General features: G+C 43.0%; 2 protein-coding genes across 2 annotated transcripts in view; one reads left to right on the top strand and one right to left on the bottom strand.

Annotated features, from left to right (window-relative positions):
* The window catches only part of LOC134817291 (double-stranded RNA-specific adenosine deaminase-like), a 536580-nt gene that overhangs the window by 270288 nt on the left and 248864 nt on the right, over positions 1-17428 (top strand). The window lies entirely within an intron of this gene.
* Positions 1-17428, bottom strand: part of LOC134822554 (plectin-like) — a 122566-nt gene that overhangs the window by 1199 nt on the left and 103939 nt on the right. The window contains exons 25-31 of the mRNA XM_063833668.1: positions 7764-7914; positions 6672-6683; positions 6474-6485; positions 6340-6351; positions 6182-6193; positions 5903-6067; positions 271-441 (exon numbers count right to left, since the gene is read on the bottom strand). Coding sequence (XP_063689738.1) covers positions 271-441; positions 5903-6067; positions 6182-6193; positions 6340-6351; positions 6474-6485; positions 6672-6683; positions 7764-7914 — 535 coding nt within the window. The remainder of the gene's footprint in view (positions 1-270; positions 442-5902; positions 6068-6181; positions 6194-6339; positions 6352-6473; positions 6486-6671; positions 6684-7763; positions 7915-17428) is intronic.

Genomic DNA, 17428 nt, shown 5'->3' with positions numbered 1-17428 from the left:
GTGTAACAACAAAGTTGTGATACAGGGTGTTACCATGGTAATTAGTAGTGTTACTATGGTAACTAGTAGTGTTACTATGTTACTAAAGTTGTAATACAGGGTGACCTAGAACGAACTTTTGTGTCAATTTATAGAAAACTAAGAAGCAAATCGAACAATATTTCAAGTCAAATAAAAATTGGATAGCCGTATATTGTACCCTACCTAGTAGTGTTACTATGGTAACTAGTAGTGTTACTATGTTACTAAAGTGTACGTATTCTACCCTACCTTGCAATGTTTGAGCTGCTTGGCGACCTCCACCACATCAGTAGCAACAGGATCCAATATCTCCAGCCTCTTCCTACTGTTCTTTAGGTACTGCTGTAGACAATTGTACCAGTACACAACCTTCTCAACCCTGTCCATCGTCTCCTGCAAGTCTTGAGACGCATTCTTTGCCTGCGGGGTGGAGCACGTACAACATAAACAAAACGGGGAGAAAGAAATGAGGGACTTGAGCCATTCTATAACGAGCATCAGGGATCATAAGAAACTGGCATAATGTTGAGCTGAGATAGACTTGAAAGAGAGAATACGAGGGCACTGCAATCGGATCTCTTATTAGGAGTAAAAAGAGGGCAGGTGATTATCATTTGCGTAGACGACAGCTGCGTGAAGGCAACCTGCCTTGCAGCTTATCCAATATTCATTATGCTATTGTAACCTAAATAATTGTGTCTAAAACTTTGTAAAATATTTTAAGAGGACACATGGCTGGCTACCTTTTTCTTAATGCGACGTTTGCCTCTAGGAGGGGCACTGTGACCATTAATTGGGCTGGATTCTTTCTGGGTCCTCTGAGGACTGTGGTTTTTATATGGACTGTATGATTTCTGGGACAGGTGGGGCTTCTGAGGGCTGTGATCTCGGACAGGCCGATGGTTTTTCTGAGGGCTGTGATCTCGGACAGGCCGATGGGTTTTCTGAGGGCTGTGATCTCGGACAGGCCGGTGGGTTTTCTGAGGGCTGTGATCTCGGCCATGTCGCTTATCTCGAGAGGGTTTCTTATCAGAATCACGTGGTTTCTGATCAGGAGTATGGAATTTGGTATGATAGTGCTTCCTGTGGTGTCTTGGAGAAGGGCTGTCTGTGGGGTAGCTGCTGCCTGGCAGAGCGGGTTCGTCCGTTGGCATGCCAGGAGTTCACGGATCGTCCATACCACCACTGGATAAAACACTCACTACATACACAACCGATCTACAATGTAAGGGTGTGGTTGCTAGTGCGGGGTATATTAGAACACTACAACTTCTACCCCCAACCAAGAGCGATAAAAGCATTACTAATTTCCTTGTTGGGGATAAAAGAGGCAAACAAGGTACGAACCACTACATTCAACAAGGCCCAGTGTTATGGGTGTTAAATGTACAATATTAGCGGAAAATGAGCACGAAGTTACATCATGTATGTGTTATCGTGTAATTAATTACCGAGATTAGAGTAAGCTGGATTATATATAACACCGCAGCTCACAGGTAAATCAAAAGAGTTGCTCATGTGTGAGCCGTATTACATGGAAATACTGCAGCAAGGATACCATGTCAACCGCTGATATCACGAATGTTACGATCTAAGCTGTGAAAACTGAAGAAATGTCCTGCTAGCAGAGGATTACTTGATAAGTCAGGCTCGAATAACAAACGCCTTTTAAGGGAGAGTTGGGAGGAAGAAACGATATATTGAATTAGGGTCAGGATGTGAAAGCATTCATTTTAATATATATATATTTCAATACACCAGGTTACCATGGTTACCCGTATATAAAAGTATAAAGGTACAGTCAGTTCACATTATATTGACGCATGGTATAGAGAAAGCAATATTTACTAACAAATTGATCGTAGTAACTGGTTGTATTAATTTAAGGAACAGAAATGGATACTCTCAGAGTCTCAGGACGTATAAATGGCCGTGAAATTAAGAATTAAGGAAACAGTTCATAATAAAGCAGTGGAAGCCGACAGTAAGCCGATCGGTACAGAGACTGACATCATATATCGTACCTTCCCTACAGCTTATCAACATGAAAAATGTGTCACTTAATCTGTCTTACTAAGGAGTGGCAGTAAAAGTATATCTGCTAGATGTGATAACGACATTAATTAACGGTAATTAATGGTATAACTCCACTTTTGGCCTATTTGACGGCCACTTATATTTTTCATAATCGCACCGGATTTTTTGTCTGTGTTTCCTCCTCCAGGCGCGCTAAATAAAACTTGTGACAAGGACTGCGATTATAAAATAATCTCACTGTTTTGAGAACAACCGAAAACATAGTCGGTGCAAATACAAAAGTCAAAACTGATCGCCCTGATTTTCTGAAAGTCTGAATACCGTGTTCTGCTGGTCCTTCAATAAGTTTACATTAGTTGCACGGGGTAATATTATAGCTCAATAATATAGTGTCAATAATAGAGCCACGTGTGAGTCGATACGAGAACGAATAATCTTGACAGATGCAGGTCACGTGCCAACAAATTCACTGCTCTGAGAGCCTATGAGGCCTATTACATCCAGCCACTGTTTTTCTATTGCTTAACGGGCCCGATGTGGCTGAAGTTAATAAAGGGGCGGGTTATCCGTCGGAATTCTGTGGTTCGCGTTTAATTAACGATATAACTCCACTGTAGTTTCCACGGATAAAACGACTACAGCAAGCACAAACTGCCTGATACGTATCACACACAAAAAACAAAAGTAGCTTAGTCCCTGCGTAGTTAGCTTGCCTACTGTGTGTGTACACTTTAACACGTGTTCAGAAGACAGGTGGGTAGTGTTCTGTCATGTGTCAGAACACTACCCACCTGACACAGACAGAACACGGGACATACGGAGAGGGACTACGAGCCGAGGAGTGGGAGCTAACTCGGGATAATATCGGGTACAACTGGGTTACTGGGATCATAAACCGAGTAACCAGGGTTACAAGTAGCGAACTAGTAACCACGGTTACAGGTAGCGAACGTGTAAATGTAAACCACCGACCAGCAATGAAGTCATTATACTGTACAAGGAAATATTCTGTTGAATGAAAGCATGTTATGTAAAGGATTTATATTCTTAAAACGGTCAAAAGACAACCGATTTATTTCTTTTAAAAGAACTTTGAGTATTAAATAGTGTTTTTTAAGTGAGCATGCTAATGGAGGGAGGCACGACACAAAGGCTCAGTAGCAACTTTACGCCCTTGATAGTCAACGCCCAGGCCCACTATATAGTATGAGGGACCCCCTTATCCTACCCACTATGCCGAGAGATCTTAAAACAAAACCTTCTCACATAATATGGAGCACCACCCAATGCTAACAGTCAATAGCTACACCGGGGGGGTACCAATGGCATAAAATGGCATAAATGGCATACGTTTTATGGCATAAATGGAAATTTTTATTGGCCAATTCTCCATTTATGCCATGAATTTAGGTCTTCATATTTGACTTTAAATTCGCAAATTATAATTAGTACTTGAATAAGAGACATGTTTCATGCTTTATAACGCTTGGAATGATCGTTAAATATTCATATGACAAATAAAGAAAATAGAAATGTATTATATCAAAAATGGCATACATGGCATACGTTTTATGGCATAAATGGAAATTTTTATTGGCCAATTCTCCATTATGCCATTTATGCCATTGGTACCCCCCCGCTACACCTTGCTCATTGTGAACCGTGAAGATATATCCACCAGCGTGCGCTTTTTCGCATAGCGGGCTCTCACCAGCCCGCTGTCAAAGGGCCCGATATCTCTACAGCCCGCTCATGATATAGCCCGCTAACAAGTGACATTTAATTTGACCAGTAGCAATATAGCCCGGAGTTCTCTAAAATATTTTCAGTTTCTGTATCGTCTCCATGTGAAATTCCTTATTACACTGACTACCTTACTCGGGATTATTACGACGGGTTTATTAACGACCGGTTAAAATATGGTTCGGGAAAAATATGGCGAAATTGCTCAAAACCCACCACATTTTCCCGGTCGCCATTTTACCGGTGTCCAACCTTTCAATTTTAGATTCAAAAATTTTGTCTCAGATGTAAATTTCCTTATTAGAGATAAGCAGGTTCAGAAATTTTCGCATTGCTAAAACTTGTGAAACAAGTCGAATTATCAATAATTGTTGAAAGTAGACTCTAGCAAATTCGTTGTTTTGAATTAGCATTACATGTTTACGTGTATCAAATAACCATTATGACTCAATTTGTAGAAAATCTTCGAAAGAATGCATCGTTCAAATTGTTTAGAATTATGAATAAATGACTGATGAAACTGATTCATGTTATTGACCGTTTTAATTAATTCGAGTTTTAATTTAACTGTTACTTTTACTTTGAGTCCTATTTCATTATGTAGAGATAGTCAATACCTAAGAAATTAAAAATTGGCCTATTTAAATCAACTTTGACAATAAGGATATATGACAAGAATTGGGCAAAAAGGTAAATTTTTTGCAATTTTAGCCAAATGAAGTCGAAAAACCTACAACAAGTGTCCCAATAGTCTTCTTTAGTGAATATAAGACAACCATTAAAATATGAGCACCCATACCCCTTGGGAACCCTAAAAGCTGAGTCGGCGGGTTTATTAACGACCGGTGAAAATGTGGTTCGGGAAAAATATGGCGAAATTACCCTAAACCCGCCACTTTATCCCGGTCATAATAATCCCGAGTAAGGTATATAATACATTTTATTTTTGCGTCCGGTAGGGCTGCTCATGCAGCTCGTGAGCAGATGACATGATACTTTGATTAATATCAAAGTTTAATAACACACTACATAATACACATCAGCACTATAATCCCCCTATATTATTGATATTCATCGTCACTGACATTACATTCATTATTCCCACGGCCCAGGAATGCAGTGCATCTCCAGCCCCTATATACGACACAGCCCTTTATGATTGGCTTACATTGAACACGTGACGTGTTACCATGGTTAAAACAATTAATGGCGACCTTTTCTAGAGTTGACTTTTATACCAGCTCCATTGTTTATTTATAAAATTATATATTAACTGTAATACGCCCGCTGGTGGATATAATCCACATCACCTCGACCCGCGGGCGGAAAAATCGTATAGCACTCGGGCCCGATGGGCCCTCCGTGCTATACGAAAATATGTCCTCCTCGGGCTAGCGCCCTCGGGGACATATGAAATATTGCACGCGCGTGCGCGTGCAATATTTTGTTCCGCCCGCGAGTCTCCGGTGATATGTATATATATACATTAGTAATGAGCAGAAAGAAGACAAAAGAAAACGGATCGGGACGCTCAATATTGTAGAACTAATATATTATCTATACGGGTGTTATAAGCCTCACGAACAAAAGTGTAAAGCGAGAGAGCGGAGAGGGGATTATTGATCGGGAGAGGTAGAATCAGGGAAGCAATATTACTGGTTTGTCATGTGATGCCTTGTCGACCTGTCAATGACTAAAAATAGTCTGATAGGTAGTGTATTGAATATTTGTCGTTACAAAGGGAAGCATGTACAGCAGAGGGTGACATTTTAACTTACAATATTGCCAATATTACACAATATTACACAATATCTCCCTAGCTTACAGGTACACAATATTACACAATATCTCCCTAGCTTACAGGTACACAATATTACACAATATCTCCCTAGCTTACAGGTACACAATATTACACAATATCTCCCTAGCTTACAGGTGCACAATATTACACAATATCTCCCTAGCTTACAGGTATTACATGACATGACCATCGTTCTGACTTTCCAGATTTGAGTAAACAGAACCAATATCAGCCAGAATATTACTGGAACACCTTATTAAGAACTAAAAACACGGTGTTTACAGCAATTATTACACTTACAGCTCTAAGTATGATGGTATACTCCTCCTGGACGAGTTTCAGTTTCTCTTTCACTCCCGCCGTCTCCTCCGTCTTCGTTTCGCTGCTCTTAGTGACGTAGTCCGACACACCGTCCCTCAGTTCCTGTAGCTCATTTCCCTTCTCTGTAACATCATCCACCATCTCCTGAAGAAGTGCAGTTTTAGTTCACTTTAGTTAGTTAGTTAGTTAATTAAACTAAAGTTAGTTAGTTAGTTAGTTAGTTAGTTAGTTAGTTAGTTAACTAACTAACTCACTAACATCCACCATCTCCTGAGGAAGTACAGTTTTAGTTCACTTTAGTTAGTTAGTTAGTTAATTAAACTAAAGTTAGTTAGTTAGTTAGTTAGTTAGTTAGTTAGTTAGTTAGTTAGTTAGTTAGTTAGTTAGTTAGTTAGTTAACTAACTAACTAACTAACATCCACCATCTCCTGAAGGAGCACAGTTTTAGTTCACTTTAGTTAGTTAGTTAGGTAATTAAACTAAAGTTAGTTAGTGAGTTAGTTAGTTAGTTAGTTAGTTAGTTAGTTAGTTAGTTAACTAACTAACTAACATCCACCATCTCCTGAAGAAGTACAGTTTTAGTTCACTTTAGTTAGTTAGTTAGTTAATTAAACTAAAGTTAGTTAGTTAGTTAGTTAGTTAGTTAGTTAGTTAGTTAGTTAGTTAGTTAATTAGTTAGTTAGTTAGTTAGTTAGTTAGTTAGTTAGTAAGTTAGTTAGTTAGTTAGTTAGTTAACTAACTAACTAACATCCACCATCTCCTGAAGAAGCACAGTTTTAGTTCACTGCCTTAGGCATCTTGAATGGGTTGTATTAGTGTTTAACAAAATCCAAGGCAAAATGTTATTTCTTGCAGGACTTTGTTCTAATCAGGCGCATTATTGGCTTAACATTAAGGTTCGTGTGCGCCATGAAGTATGTTCCACATTACAGCCAGCGACCTCTATTTTGCACAGGACTTTTAATAAAATGTCCAACACTTTATATTGCCTTGTTTTGTAACACCTCCAGTGTGTGGTCCACTTGTGTATAATCCCCGACCCACGGAAACTACCTGTAATCGGACCACTCGCTACAGGTGTGTCCGTGTTATTAAATTCGGCAGCTCAAAGGTCGCAAGATTTATAAATCTAATGATTGCCTTTCTAATCTGAGGAATGATGCGCATAATTATTATTATTATTATGTGCATAATCATTATTAGTGAGTTGAATCTGAATGATAAACGATTTTAAACAGTTGGCTACGCTCCATGTTTTGATCCTCCCACAAAACCAAGCTCGGCAAGTTTGTCTTGTTTCAAGCGTGCACGCATACTTCAATTATAACACTAAGTTGGCAGCTAGCTTAGTATAAAATTGATGGTAAATATCTAATACTGACCATCCATTCAACTATGTTTAATATACTGACCTCTCAAATTTCTCACCAAGAAATAGCTCTAAAATTTCTCACCCAAGAAATAGCTCTTAAATTTCTCACCCAAGAAATAGCTCTCAAATTTCACACCAAGAAATAGCTCTCAAATTTCTCACCCAAGAAATAGCTCTCAAATTTCACACCCAAGAAATAGCTCTCAAATTTCTCACCCAAGAAATAGTGGTGGGCAGGGAAACAGAAATGGTGAGTCAAGATCACGGAACAAGGTAAACTCGAAACAGGAAAGATATCGGGCGTCACAAGCGACCGGAGTAACCAACTAACCTACGAATTCATCACATGGTGCAGACTACGCACCGGCTGTAAGTTGCGGCATAAATATGCAACATTGCAACATACAATGTGGGGATTAGACGATTATTCTCAATCTCCACCCCACAAGGCACGATATTAATTCTAACCTGACGCTGAGCCTTGAGTCTGGAAACTTCCTTGAGCTGTATGAGGACCTGGGGAGGGTTGTCGAGCTTGTTCTTGGTGTCGTTACACCAACCCAGGAACAGATCGAGCTCCTCCTGGAGTCTCTCGTACGACTTGTACCTCTCCTCGTTACTGAGGGCACATAGTGTCAGGATGATGACTATTAGAATCAACATTACAAACTTAGTGTGAGAAACAGGCGGGGGAAGCCCTTCATTGTTAAACTAAGAGCAGATCTTGTGTTTTAATAAGCGGAGACATTATCACTTGTACAGATCTGAAAAAGGTTTCCACATGATGAATGTGCCATTATAACATAGTTATGTTATTATGTTATAATATGTGTGATATTGGTAGTGATGAAAGGTCTGTCTGTGTCTTAATTGGTTTGTTGACAAAATATTGCCTAAACAGTCGAGAAAAAACAACGTAAATAACGTGAATACTTATATAGTGTATTGCGTACTATATAAATATTCTACTGTATAGTACATGATTTACCTTGCGAGCAAGTTTACTATATTATAAATCAAGTGACCGAGGGACAGGGAAGCCCACGCGGCCGCTGTCAGATTGACCTGCATACGGCAGAAACTTACAACCGTAAATAACAGAATGTATTACCATTTGGACGGTAAACGATCTACAGAACAGAGCAAATCTTATCTAGTAAAAGTAAATACACACCTCTTTCTACGCTGACAGAGCTGATTCATTTTAAAAATGATACATCAAGAGCTCTGCATGCAAAAACATTTAATCAATAGCTACGATTCTGTCATGTACAAAGCAGAACAGCTCAAAATTGGCTCTAGCTTGAAGAGCCTTTTAAGGGTTGATAGAGAGAAATAGGGGCTGCATGGGCGGTATTCTATTCATCATCTAATAGCATGGCTACTTCAAAAAGGGCCACTTGCCTCAAAAATAAAACTCTCTCTTTAGTTCGAATAGCTCCTGGTTCGTTGCAGTGTGGCCAATAATAGATGCGGTACTTACGAGAGCATCGGTGAAGTTAACAAACAATCGAACCTGCTCTCAAGTAATCCACTGTTAGCTCTCCAGAAGGCGTAGGTTATCCATACAGCACGATCGGGGGAACACTCGTGTGGGGCCAGATTGCCAACTAGAAACTGCAGCGGAATATTATCTAGTTTCCGGTCGGAGTCCAGACTCGTTGGGGAGCCCGCCATGACAAGCTCCCGACGACAAAAGCTCCCGACGACAAAATGTACCAATGTAGTCTCAACAAAACAGTAAATACGACTGTGGCTGACAGGTCTACAAAATACGGAAGTAAGATGGCCTCTGACGACTTGACGAGATACAACTACAAAAACGGGCGAGCTATGCAATATATTTAACTTTTAAATACAATAACTCTGATGTACCTTCTGGCAGCAACTCGAGTGTGTTGAAATATGATACGTTATAGTTTCAGGTGGAACTGTGCAAACAGATCAAAGTAATGCCATACAAATGTGTTGAATAGTTATAGTGCAGCTGGTTACGAAAAAGGGCAGAACCTTTTAAACGCAGGTGTGTCACTATTACTATTTAAGGGAAGACTGTGCAATTGAAATGACGCATGCGGTGATTTATGTTGTATCGTAGATCCGCTGACATAAGTGTTAAAGCCCACCCAAACCTCTCTACCTTCGGGAAAAAAAAAGGGCCTGCCTCAAAAGGGTTTCTTCTGCCAGTCCCCAGGGGGACCCCATTGGGGCTTAAGGGGAAAGGGACCCCTGGGGAATGAGATTTTGCCTGCTTTATCCATTTATCAGCCCCTTCAAAGGCCACTTGCAACAAAAAATTTTGGAATCGTTTTCGGTGGCCCTTTAACAATAGGACACCTGATTTTTTTCTTCGACGTCTAAGGGTTTTTTTTAGCCCCCTTTTCCAAGGGCCCTGGGACAAAACGATGGGGGGGCCGGTTTGGAAAAATTTGCTGTCCGCGTTTTTTTTTTCCCACCTTTTGGTGCCAAAAGGGTTGGCTTTGTTTTGTGCTACCAGGTGGTGCGAAAGGTTTTATCAGTGTTGGCCCGACTCTTCGTCATCAAAAAGGCGAGGTTCCAATATATTTACTAGGGGGACCTTTCCAGACTGGTTTGGGGGTTTGCCGTAACCAGTGGGGGCAAAGGGCCCCAAGCCTCTGGTTTGGATTATCCCCGACAAAAGGGCAACCAAAAAAAAGGGGTGCCTTACTTCGGGCGCTTTTGGACCCAAAGGTTTTCCCAAGCCGGGTTAACCGACATGACCGTGTGAATTTCCCCGACAACCCAAAGGCTCTCTTTAATTTCCAAATTCAGCTAAACCAAAAACCCTCTTAAGCCCCGGGCTTATCTCGGAAAGTTAAAAATTTTTCGGGGTGGTTTCCAAAACCTCACATTTCATCCCCCGACAGATCAGGAATGATCGTTTTTCTGGTGTAAGGGTTCAACTTCGATAATTTTCTTGGGATAAAACGGGACGGTTTACCATCCTTGTTTTCCCTTTTTCCTTTGGATCTTTTACACAGTTTTTCCCCCCGGGGCAACCCTCTCATATCCAAAGCTTTAAAAGCACTTTATTTAGGGGGGGTCAAAGGCCTTCCAAAGGCAGAATCCCCCCATCCCTTGTAGACCAAAGGGGCCCCGGGTACCGTTGATGGATTCATGCCACCTTTTTTTAAAGGGGACGACCGTTTGGTCCGAAAAGGGCCCCCTCGCATCTTTTTTGGGGGCTTTTTGTTGGTAAAAAGCTGGGCAAAAAGGGGCCCTTTTACCGGGGTAAAGATAAGGAACCCGTCGGGCTTGTAACACACCACCCAACCAACGTGGGGTTTCATGCGACTACCTCGATCGTTTTTTTTTCATCGAGCATTTCTTCCATGGGGCCCCTTTTAAAAGCTCCATCCTGTTCACCCTTACTCTACCATCTGGTACAAAGCCTGCCGTCAAAGGCTTCTTCTTTGCCAAGTACCACGGGACTTCCATTTGGACTGTAGATGGTTCCACTAGGACCTACTCTGGGACCATGAGATCCTTGACCTAGCTTTATCGGCAGCTTATCAGGTCCCTTCAAACGTTTGGCCATCTTTGTCAACAAGACACATTTTGGAATCTGTTTCGGCTGGCCCTTAACAATAGGACACCTGATTGGTTTTCTGTCGACGTCCAGTATAGGTTTGTTGTCACGTCCCTTCAAGGTGCCATCAGGACAAACACGAATGACGCCAGGTCTGATGAACTGCTTCCTGCGTTTTGGTTTATCAGCTCTTGGTGCTCTAGGATCTTGGTCTTTGGTTTTGCCTGGCTGACCAGGTGGTGCGAAAGGTTTATCAGCTGTTGCTGCACTAGGCGACTCTTTTCTGTCATCAGGTTTGAAAGGTGCTGATGGTTCTCCACCATATGATGTTGGACTGATGGGGGCGACCTTTCCAGGATCTTGGTCTTTGGGTTTGCCTAGCTCACCAGGTGGTGCGAAAGGTCCTAAGCCTGCCATGAGCTTCGGTGTCGATTCATCCCCGACAACCAAAGGCTGTTCCAAGCCAGGTTCCAAGCCTGCCATGAGCTTCGGTGTCGATTCATCCCCGACAACCAAAGGCTGTTCCCAAGCCAGGTTCCAAGCCTGCCATGAGCTTTGGTGTCGAATCTTCCCGACAACCAAAGGCTCTTCTTCCAAGTCCTTCAATTCGACTGACTCAACCATAACATCTTCAAGATCCGACATATCTTCGGAATCGTAGTACACCGGTTCGGTGGTGGTTGCTTCAACCTCATCTAGTTCATCCTCCGACAGATCAGAGAACTGATCGGTGTTGGACTTGTTGTACGGTTCAACTTCTGATAGATTTTCGTTGGGATACAACAGGACGGGTTTACCATCCTTGCCTTTTAAGGTCTTTCTCTTTGATCTAGTACACAGTTTTCACCGTCGACCATGGGCAAGCCCTCGTCAGTGACTCCAGCTTTCAGCACTTTGGATTTAGGATCGGTCAAAGGCCTTCCAATAGGCAGAATCACCATTCCCTTGTAGACCAGAGGCCCGGGTACCGTTGATGAGATTCATGCCATCCTTGTCTTTCAAGGGACGACCGTTTGGTCCGATCAAGGCTCCATCGTCCATCGGTTTTTGGGGCGTTTGTTGGTATCCAGCTGGGCATACAGAGGCTCCTTTGTACCGGGGTGAAGATAAGGCGACCCGTCGGGCTTGTAGGACAGCACCACCCCACACCCAACGTATGGGTTCATGCTGACATACACTCGATCTGATTTTCTATCGAGCAGTTTCTTCCTATCAGGCCCCTTTTTAGCTCCATGCCTGTTCACCCTTTACTCTACCATCTGGTACAAAGCCTGCCGTCAAAGGCTTCTTCTTGCCAAGTACCACGGGACTTCCATTTGGACTGTAGATGGTTCCACTAGGACTACTCTGGGACCATGAGATCCTTTGACCTAGCTTTATCGGCAGCTTATCAGGTCCCTTCAAACGTTGGCCATCTTTGTCAACAAGACACATTTTGGAATCTGTTTTCGGCTGGCCCTTAACAATAGGACACCTGATTGGTTTTCTGTCGACGTCCAGTATAGGTTTGTTGTCACGTCCCTTCAAGGTGCCATCAGGACAAACACGAATGACGCCAGGTCTGATGAACTGCTTCCTGCGTTTTGGTTTATCAGCTCTTGGTGCTCTAGGATCTTGGTCTTTGGTTTTGCCTGGCTGACCAGGTGGTGCGAAAGGTTTATCAGCTGTTGCTGCACTAGGCGACTCTTTTCTGTCATCAGGTTTGAAAGGTGCTGATGGTTCTCCACCATATGATGTTGGACTGATGGGGGCGACCTTTCCAGGATCTTGGTCTTTGGGTTTGCCTGGCTCACCAGGTGGTGCGAAAGGTCCCAAGCCTGCCATGAGCTTCGGTGTCGATTCATCCCCGACAACCAAAGGCTGTTCCAAGCCAGGTTCCAAGCCTGCCATGAGCTTCGGTGTCGATTCATCCCCGACAACCAAAGGCTGTCCAAGCCAGGTTCCAAGCCTGCCATTAGCTTTGGTGTCGAATCTTCCCCGACAACCAAAGGCTCTTCTTCCAAGTCCTTCAATTCGACTGACTCAACCATAACATCTTCAAGATCCGACATATCTTCGGAATCGTAGTACACCGGTTCGGTGGTGGTTGCTTCAACCTCATCTAGTTCATCCTCCGACAGATCAGAGAACTGATCGGTGTTGGACTTGTTGTACGGTTCAACTTCTGATAGATTTTCGTTGGGATACAACAGGACGGGTTTACCATCCTTGCCTTTTACGGTCTTTCTCTTTGGATCTAGTACACAGTTTTCACCGTCGACCATGGGCAAGCCCTCGTCAGTGACTCCAGCTTTCAGCACTTTGGATTTAGGATCGGTCAAAGGCCTTCCAATAGGCAGAATCACCATTCCCTTGTAGACCAGAGGCCCGGTACCGTTGATGAGATTCATGCCATCCTTGTCTTTCAAGGGACGACCGTTTGGTCCGATCAAGGCTCCATCGTCATCGGTTTTGGGGCGTTTGTTGGTATCCAGCTGGGCATACAGAGGCTCCTTTGTACCGGGGTGAAGATAAGGCGACCCGTCGGGCTTGTAGACAGCACCACCCACACCAACGTATGGGTTCATGCTGACATACACTCGATCTGATTTTCTATCGAGCAGTTTCTTCCTATCAGGCCCCTTTATAGCTCCATGCCTGTTCACCCTTACTCTACCATCTGGTACAAAGCCTGCCGTCAAAGGCTTCTTCTTGCCAAGTACCACGGGACTTCCATTTGGACTGTAGATGGTTCCACTAGGACCTACTCTGGGACCATGAGATCCTTGACCTAGCTTTATCGGCAGCTTATCAGGTCCCTTCAAACGTTGGCCATCTTTGTCAACAAGACACATTTTGGAATCTGTTTTCGGCTGGCCCTTAACAATAGGACACCTGATTGGTTTTCTGTCGACGTCCAGTATAGGTTTGTTGTCACGTCCCTTCAAGGTGCCATCAGGACAAACACGAATGACGCCAGGTCTGATGAACTGCTTCCTGCGTTTTGGTTTATCAGCTCTTGGTGCTCTAGGATCTTGGTCTTTGGTTTTGCCTGGCTGACCAGGTGGTGCGAAAGGTTTATCAGCTGTTGCTGCACTAGGCGACTCTTTTCTGTCATCAGGTTTGAAAGGTGCTGATGGTTCTCCACCATATGATGTTGGACTGATGGGGGCGACCTTTCCAGGATCTTGGTCTTTGGGTTTGCCTGGCTCACCAGGTGGTGCGAAAGGTCCCAAGCCTGCCATGAGCTTCAGTGTCGATTCATCCCCGACAACCAAAGGCTGTTCCAAGCCAGGTTCCAAGCCTGTCATGAGCTTCGCTGTCGAAGTTTCCCTGACAACCAAAGACTCTCCTTCCAAGTCGTTCAATTCAACTGACTCCACCATAATATCTTCAATATCCGACATATCTTCGGAATCGTAGAATATTGGTTCTATATTTTCATCGTTACCTTTGTCTTCGTCAGTATCAAAGACTTCTGACTGTGCTCTATCGAATGGTTCAACTTCTGATTGATTTTCATGAGGATGCAACAGAATTGGTTCACCGTCTCTGCCTCTAATAAGACTACCTTTTGGACTCAAAGCACAGTTTTCATCATTTACTATTGGACAGTCATCATCGGTGACTCCGACTGTCAGGACTTTGAATTTTGAGTCAGTCAAGGGTCTACCAATTGGTAACATTATTATTCCTTTGAAAGCAATAGGTCCTGGCCCGTTGACAAGATTGTTGCCATCCTTATCCTTTAAAGGACGTCCATTTAGTCTCATCAAATGTCCATCTTCGTCAGTTCTCGGGCACTTGTTCATATCTAACAAAGCAATCAGAGGTTCATCTCGTTTGTCTACGAGACGAGTACCGTCGGGATTGTATACAGATCCACCAAAACCAACATATGAATTCGCACTGGCATACACTGTTTTAGATTCATCATCGAAAATAATTTTGTTATCAGTTCCTCTTATTCGCCCATGTCGATCTACTGAAGCTCTACCATCTGGAAGTAAGTCTGCTGTGAGTATTTTACCGTGTTTACTTTTCAGAGGTTCTCCATTGGAACCGTAGATTGTCCCCGAGGGACCAATTCTAGGGCCAAATGATCCCTGACCGAGTTTGATAGGTTTTCCATCAGGTCCATACAGATATTTGCCTCCTTTGTCTAAAAGATATTTTTCTGAATCAACAAATGGCACCACACCTTTCAGAGAACATTTTATTGGTTCATTTCTTATGCTAAGAAGTGGTTTACTGTTGCGACCTTTTACAATTCCATCTGAGCAAATACGAACTACACCAGCTCTTATGAACCGCTTGCTACGTTTTGGTTGATCAGCTCTTGCTGCAGTATACAAAAGTTTTCTGTCATCGGGTTTGAAAGGTGCTGCCATGAGCTTTGGTGTCGATCCGTCTGTGACAACCGAAGGCTCTTCTTCCAAGTCCTTCAATTCGACTAATTCAACTATAACGTCTTCAAGATCCGACATATCTTCGGAATCGTAGTACACCGGTTCGGTGGTGGTTGCTTCAACCTCATCTAGTTCATCCTCCGACAGATCAGAGAACTGATCGGTGTTGGACTTGTTGTACGGTTCAACTTCTGATAGATTTTCGTTGGGATACAAAAGGACGGGTTTACCATCCTTGCCTTTTACGGTCTTTCTCTTTGGATCTAGTACACAGTTTTCACCGTCGACCATGGGCAAGCCCTCGTCAGTGACTCCAGCTTTCAGCACTTTGGATTTAGGATCGGTCAAAGGCCTTCCAATAGGCAGAATCACCATTCCCTTGTAGACCAGAGGCCCGGTACCGTTGATGAGATTCATTCCATCCTTGTCTTTCAAGGGACGACCGTTTGGTCCGATCAAGGCTCCATCGTCATCGGTTTTGGGGCGTTTGTTGGTATCCAGCTGGGCATACAGAGGCTCCTTTGTACCGGGGTGAAGATAAGGCGACCCGTCGGGCTTGTAGACAGCACCACCCACACCAACGTATGGGTTCATGCTGACATACACTCGATCTGATTTTCTATTGAGCAGTTTCTTCCTATCAGGCCCCTTTATAGCTCCATGCCTGTTCACCCTTACTCTACCATCTGGTAGAAAGCCTGCCGTCAAGGGCTTCTTCTTGCCAATTACCACGGGACTTCCATCTGGTTTGTAAATGATTCCATTAGGACCTACTCTGGGACCATGAGATCCTTGACCTAACCTTATCGGTAGCTTATCAGGTCCCTTTAAACGATGGCCATATTTGTCAACAAGACACATTTTGGAATCTGTCTTTGGTTGGCCGTTAACAATAAGACATTTAATTGGATTCCTATTTAAGTGCAGTATAGGTTTGTTGTCACGTCCCTTCAAGGTGCCATCAGGACAAACACGAATGACGCCAGGTCTGATGAACTGTTTTCTGCGTTTTGGTTTATCAGATTTTGATGCACTAGGCGAATGTTTTCTGTCGTTTGGTTTGAAAGGTGCTGGTGGTATTCCACCATATGATGTTGGACTGATGGGGGCGACCTTTCCAGGATCTTGGTCTTTGGTTTTGCCTGGCTCACCAGGTGGTGCGAAAGGTCCCAAGCCTGCCATGAGCTTCGGTGTCAATCCATCTCCGACAACCAAAGGCTTTTTTAAGTCCTTTAATTTGATGGAATCAATCATTACGTTTTCAAGATCCGACATTTCTTCGGAATCGTAGAATATTGGTTCTATTTTATCATCGAGATTGTTTTCATCGTCTGTATCAAAGACCTCTGATTGTGCTCTATCGAATGGTTCAACTTCGGATTGATTTTCATGAGGATGCAACAAAATTGGTGCACCGTCTCTGCCTCTCATAAGACTACCTTTTGGACTCAAAGCACAGTTTTCATCATTTACTATTGGACAGTCATCATCGGTGACTCCGACTGTCAGGACTTTGAATTTTGAGTCAGTCAAGGGTCTACCAATTGGCAACATTATTATTCCTTTGAAAGCAATAGGTCCTGGCCCGTTGACAAGATTTTTGCCATCCTTATCCTTTAAAGGACGTCCATTTAGTCCCATCAAATGTTCATCTTCGTCAGTTCTCGGGCACTTGTTCATATCTAACAAAGCAATCAGAGGTTCATCTTGTTTGTCTAAGTGACGAGTACCGTCGGGATTGTATACAGATCCACCAAAACCAACATATGAATTCGCACTGGCATACACTGTTTTAGATTCATCATCGAGAATAATTTTGTTATCAGTTCCTCTTATTCGCCCATGTCGATCCACTGAAGCTCTTCCATCTGGAAGTAAGTCTGCTGTGAGTATTTTACCGTGTTTACTTTTCAGAGGTTCTCCATTGGAACCGTAGATTGTCCCCGAGGGACCAATTCTAGGGCCAAATGATCCCTGACCGAGTTTGATAGGTTTTCCATCAGGTCCATACAGATATTTGCCTCCTTTGTCTAAAAGATATTTTTCTGAATCAACAAATGGCACCACACCTTTCAGAGAACATTTTATTGGTTCATTTCTTATGCTAAGAAGTGGTTTACTGTTGCGACCTTTTACAATTCCATCTGAGCAAATACGAACGACACCGCATCTGATAAACCTCTTACTTAGACTAT

This window comes from Bolinopsis microptera, chromosome 1, assembly GCF_026151205.1.
Source record: "Bolinopsis microptera isolate Bmic1 chromosome 1, MBARI_Bmic_1.0, whole genome shotgun sequence".
Classification (NCBI taxonomy): domain Eukaryota; kingdom Metazoa; phylum Ctenophora; class Tentaculata; order Lobata; family Bolinopsidae; genus Bolinopsis; species Bolinopsis microptera.
This window is presented reverse-complemented; position numbering and strand designations above follow the sequence as displayed.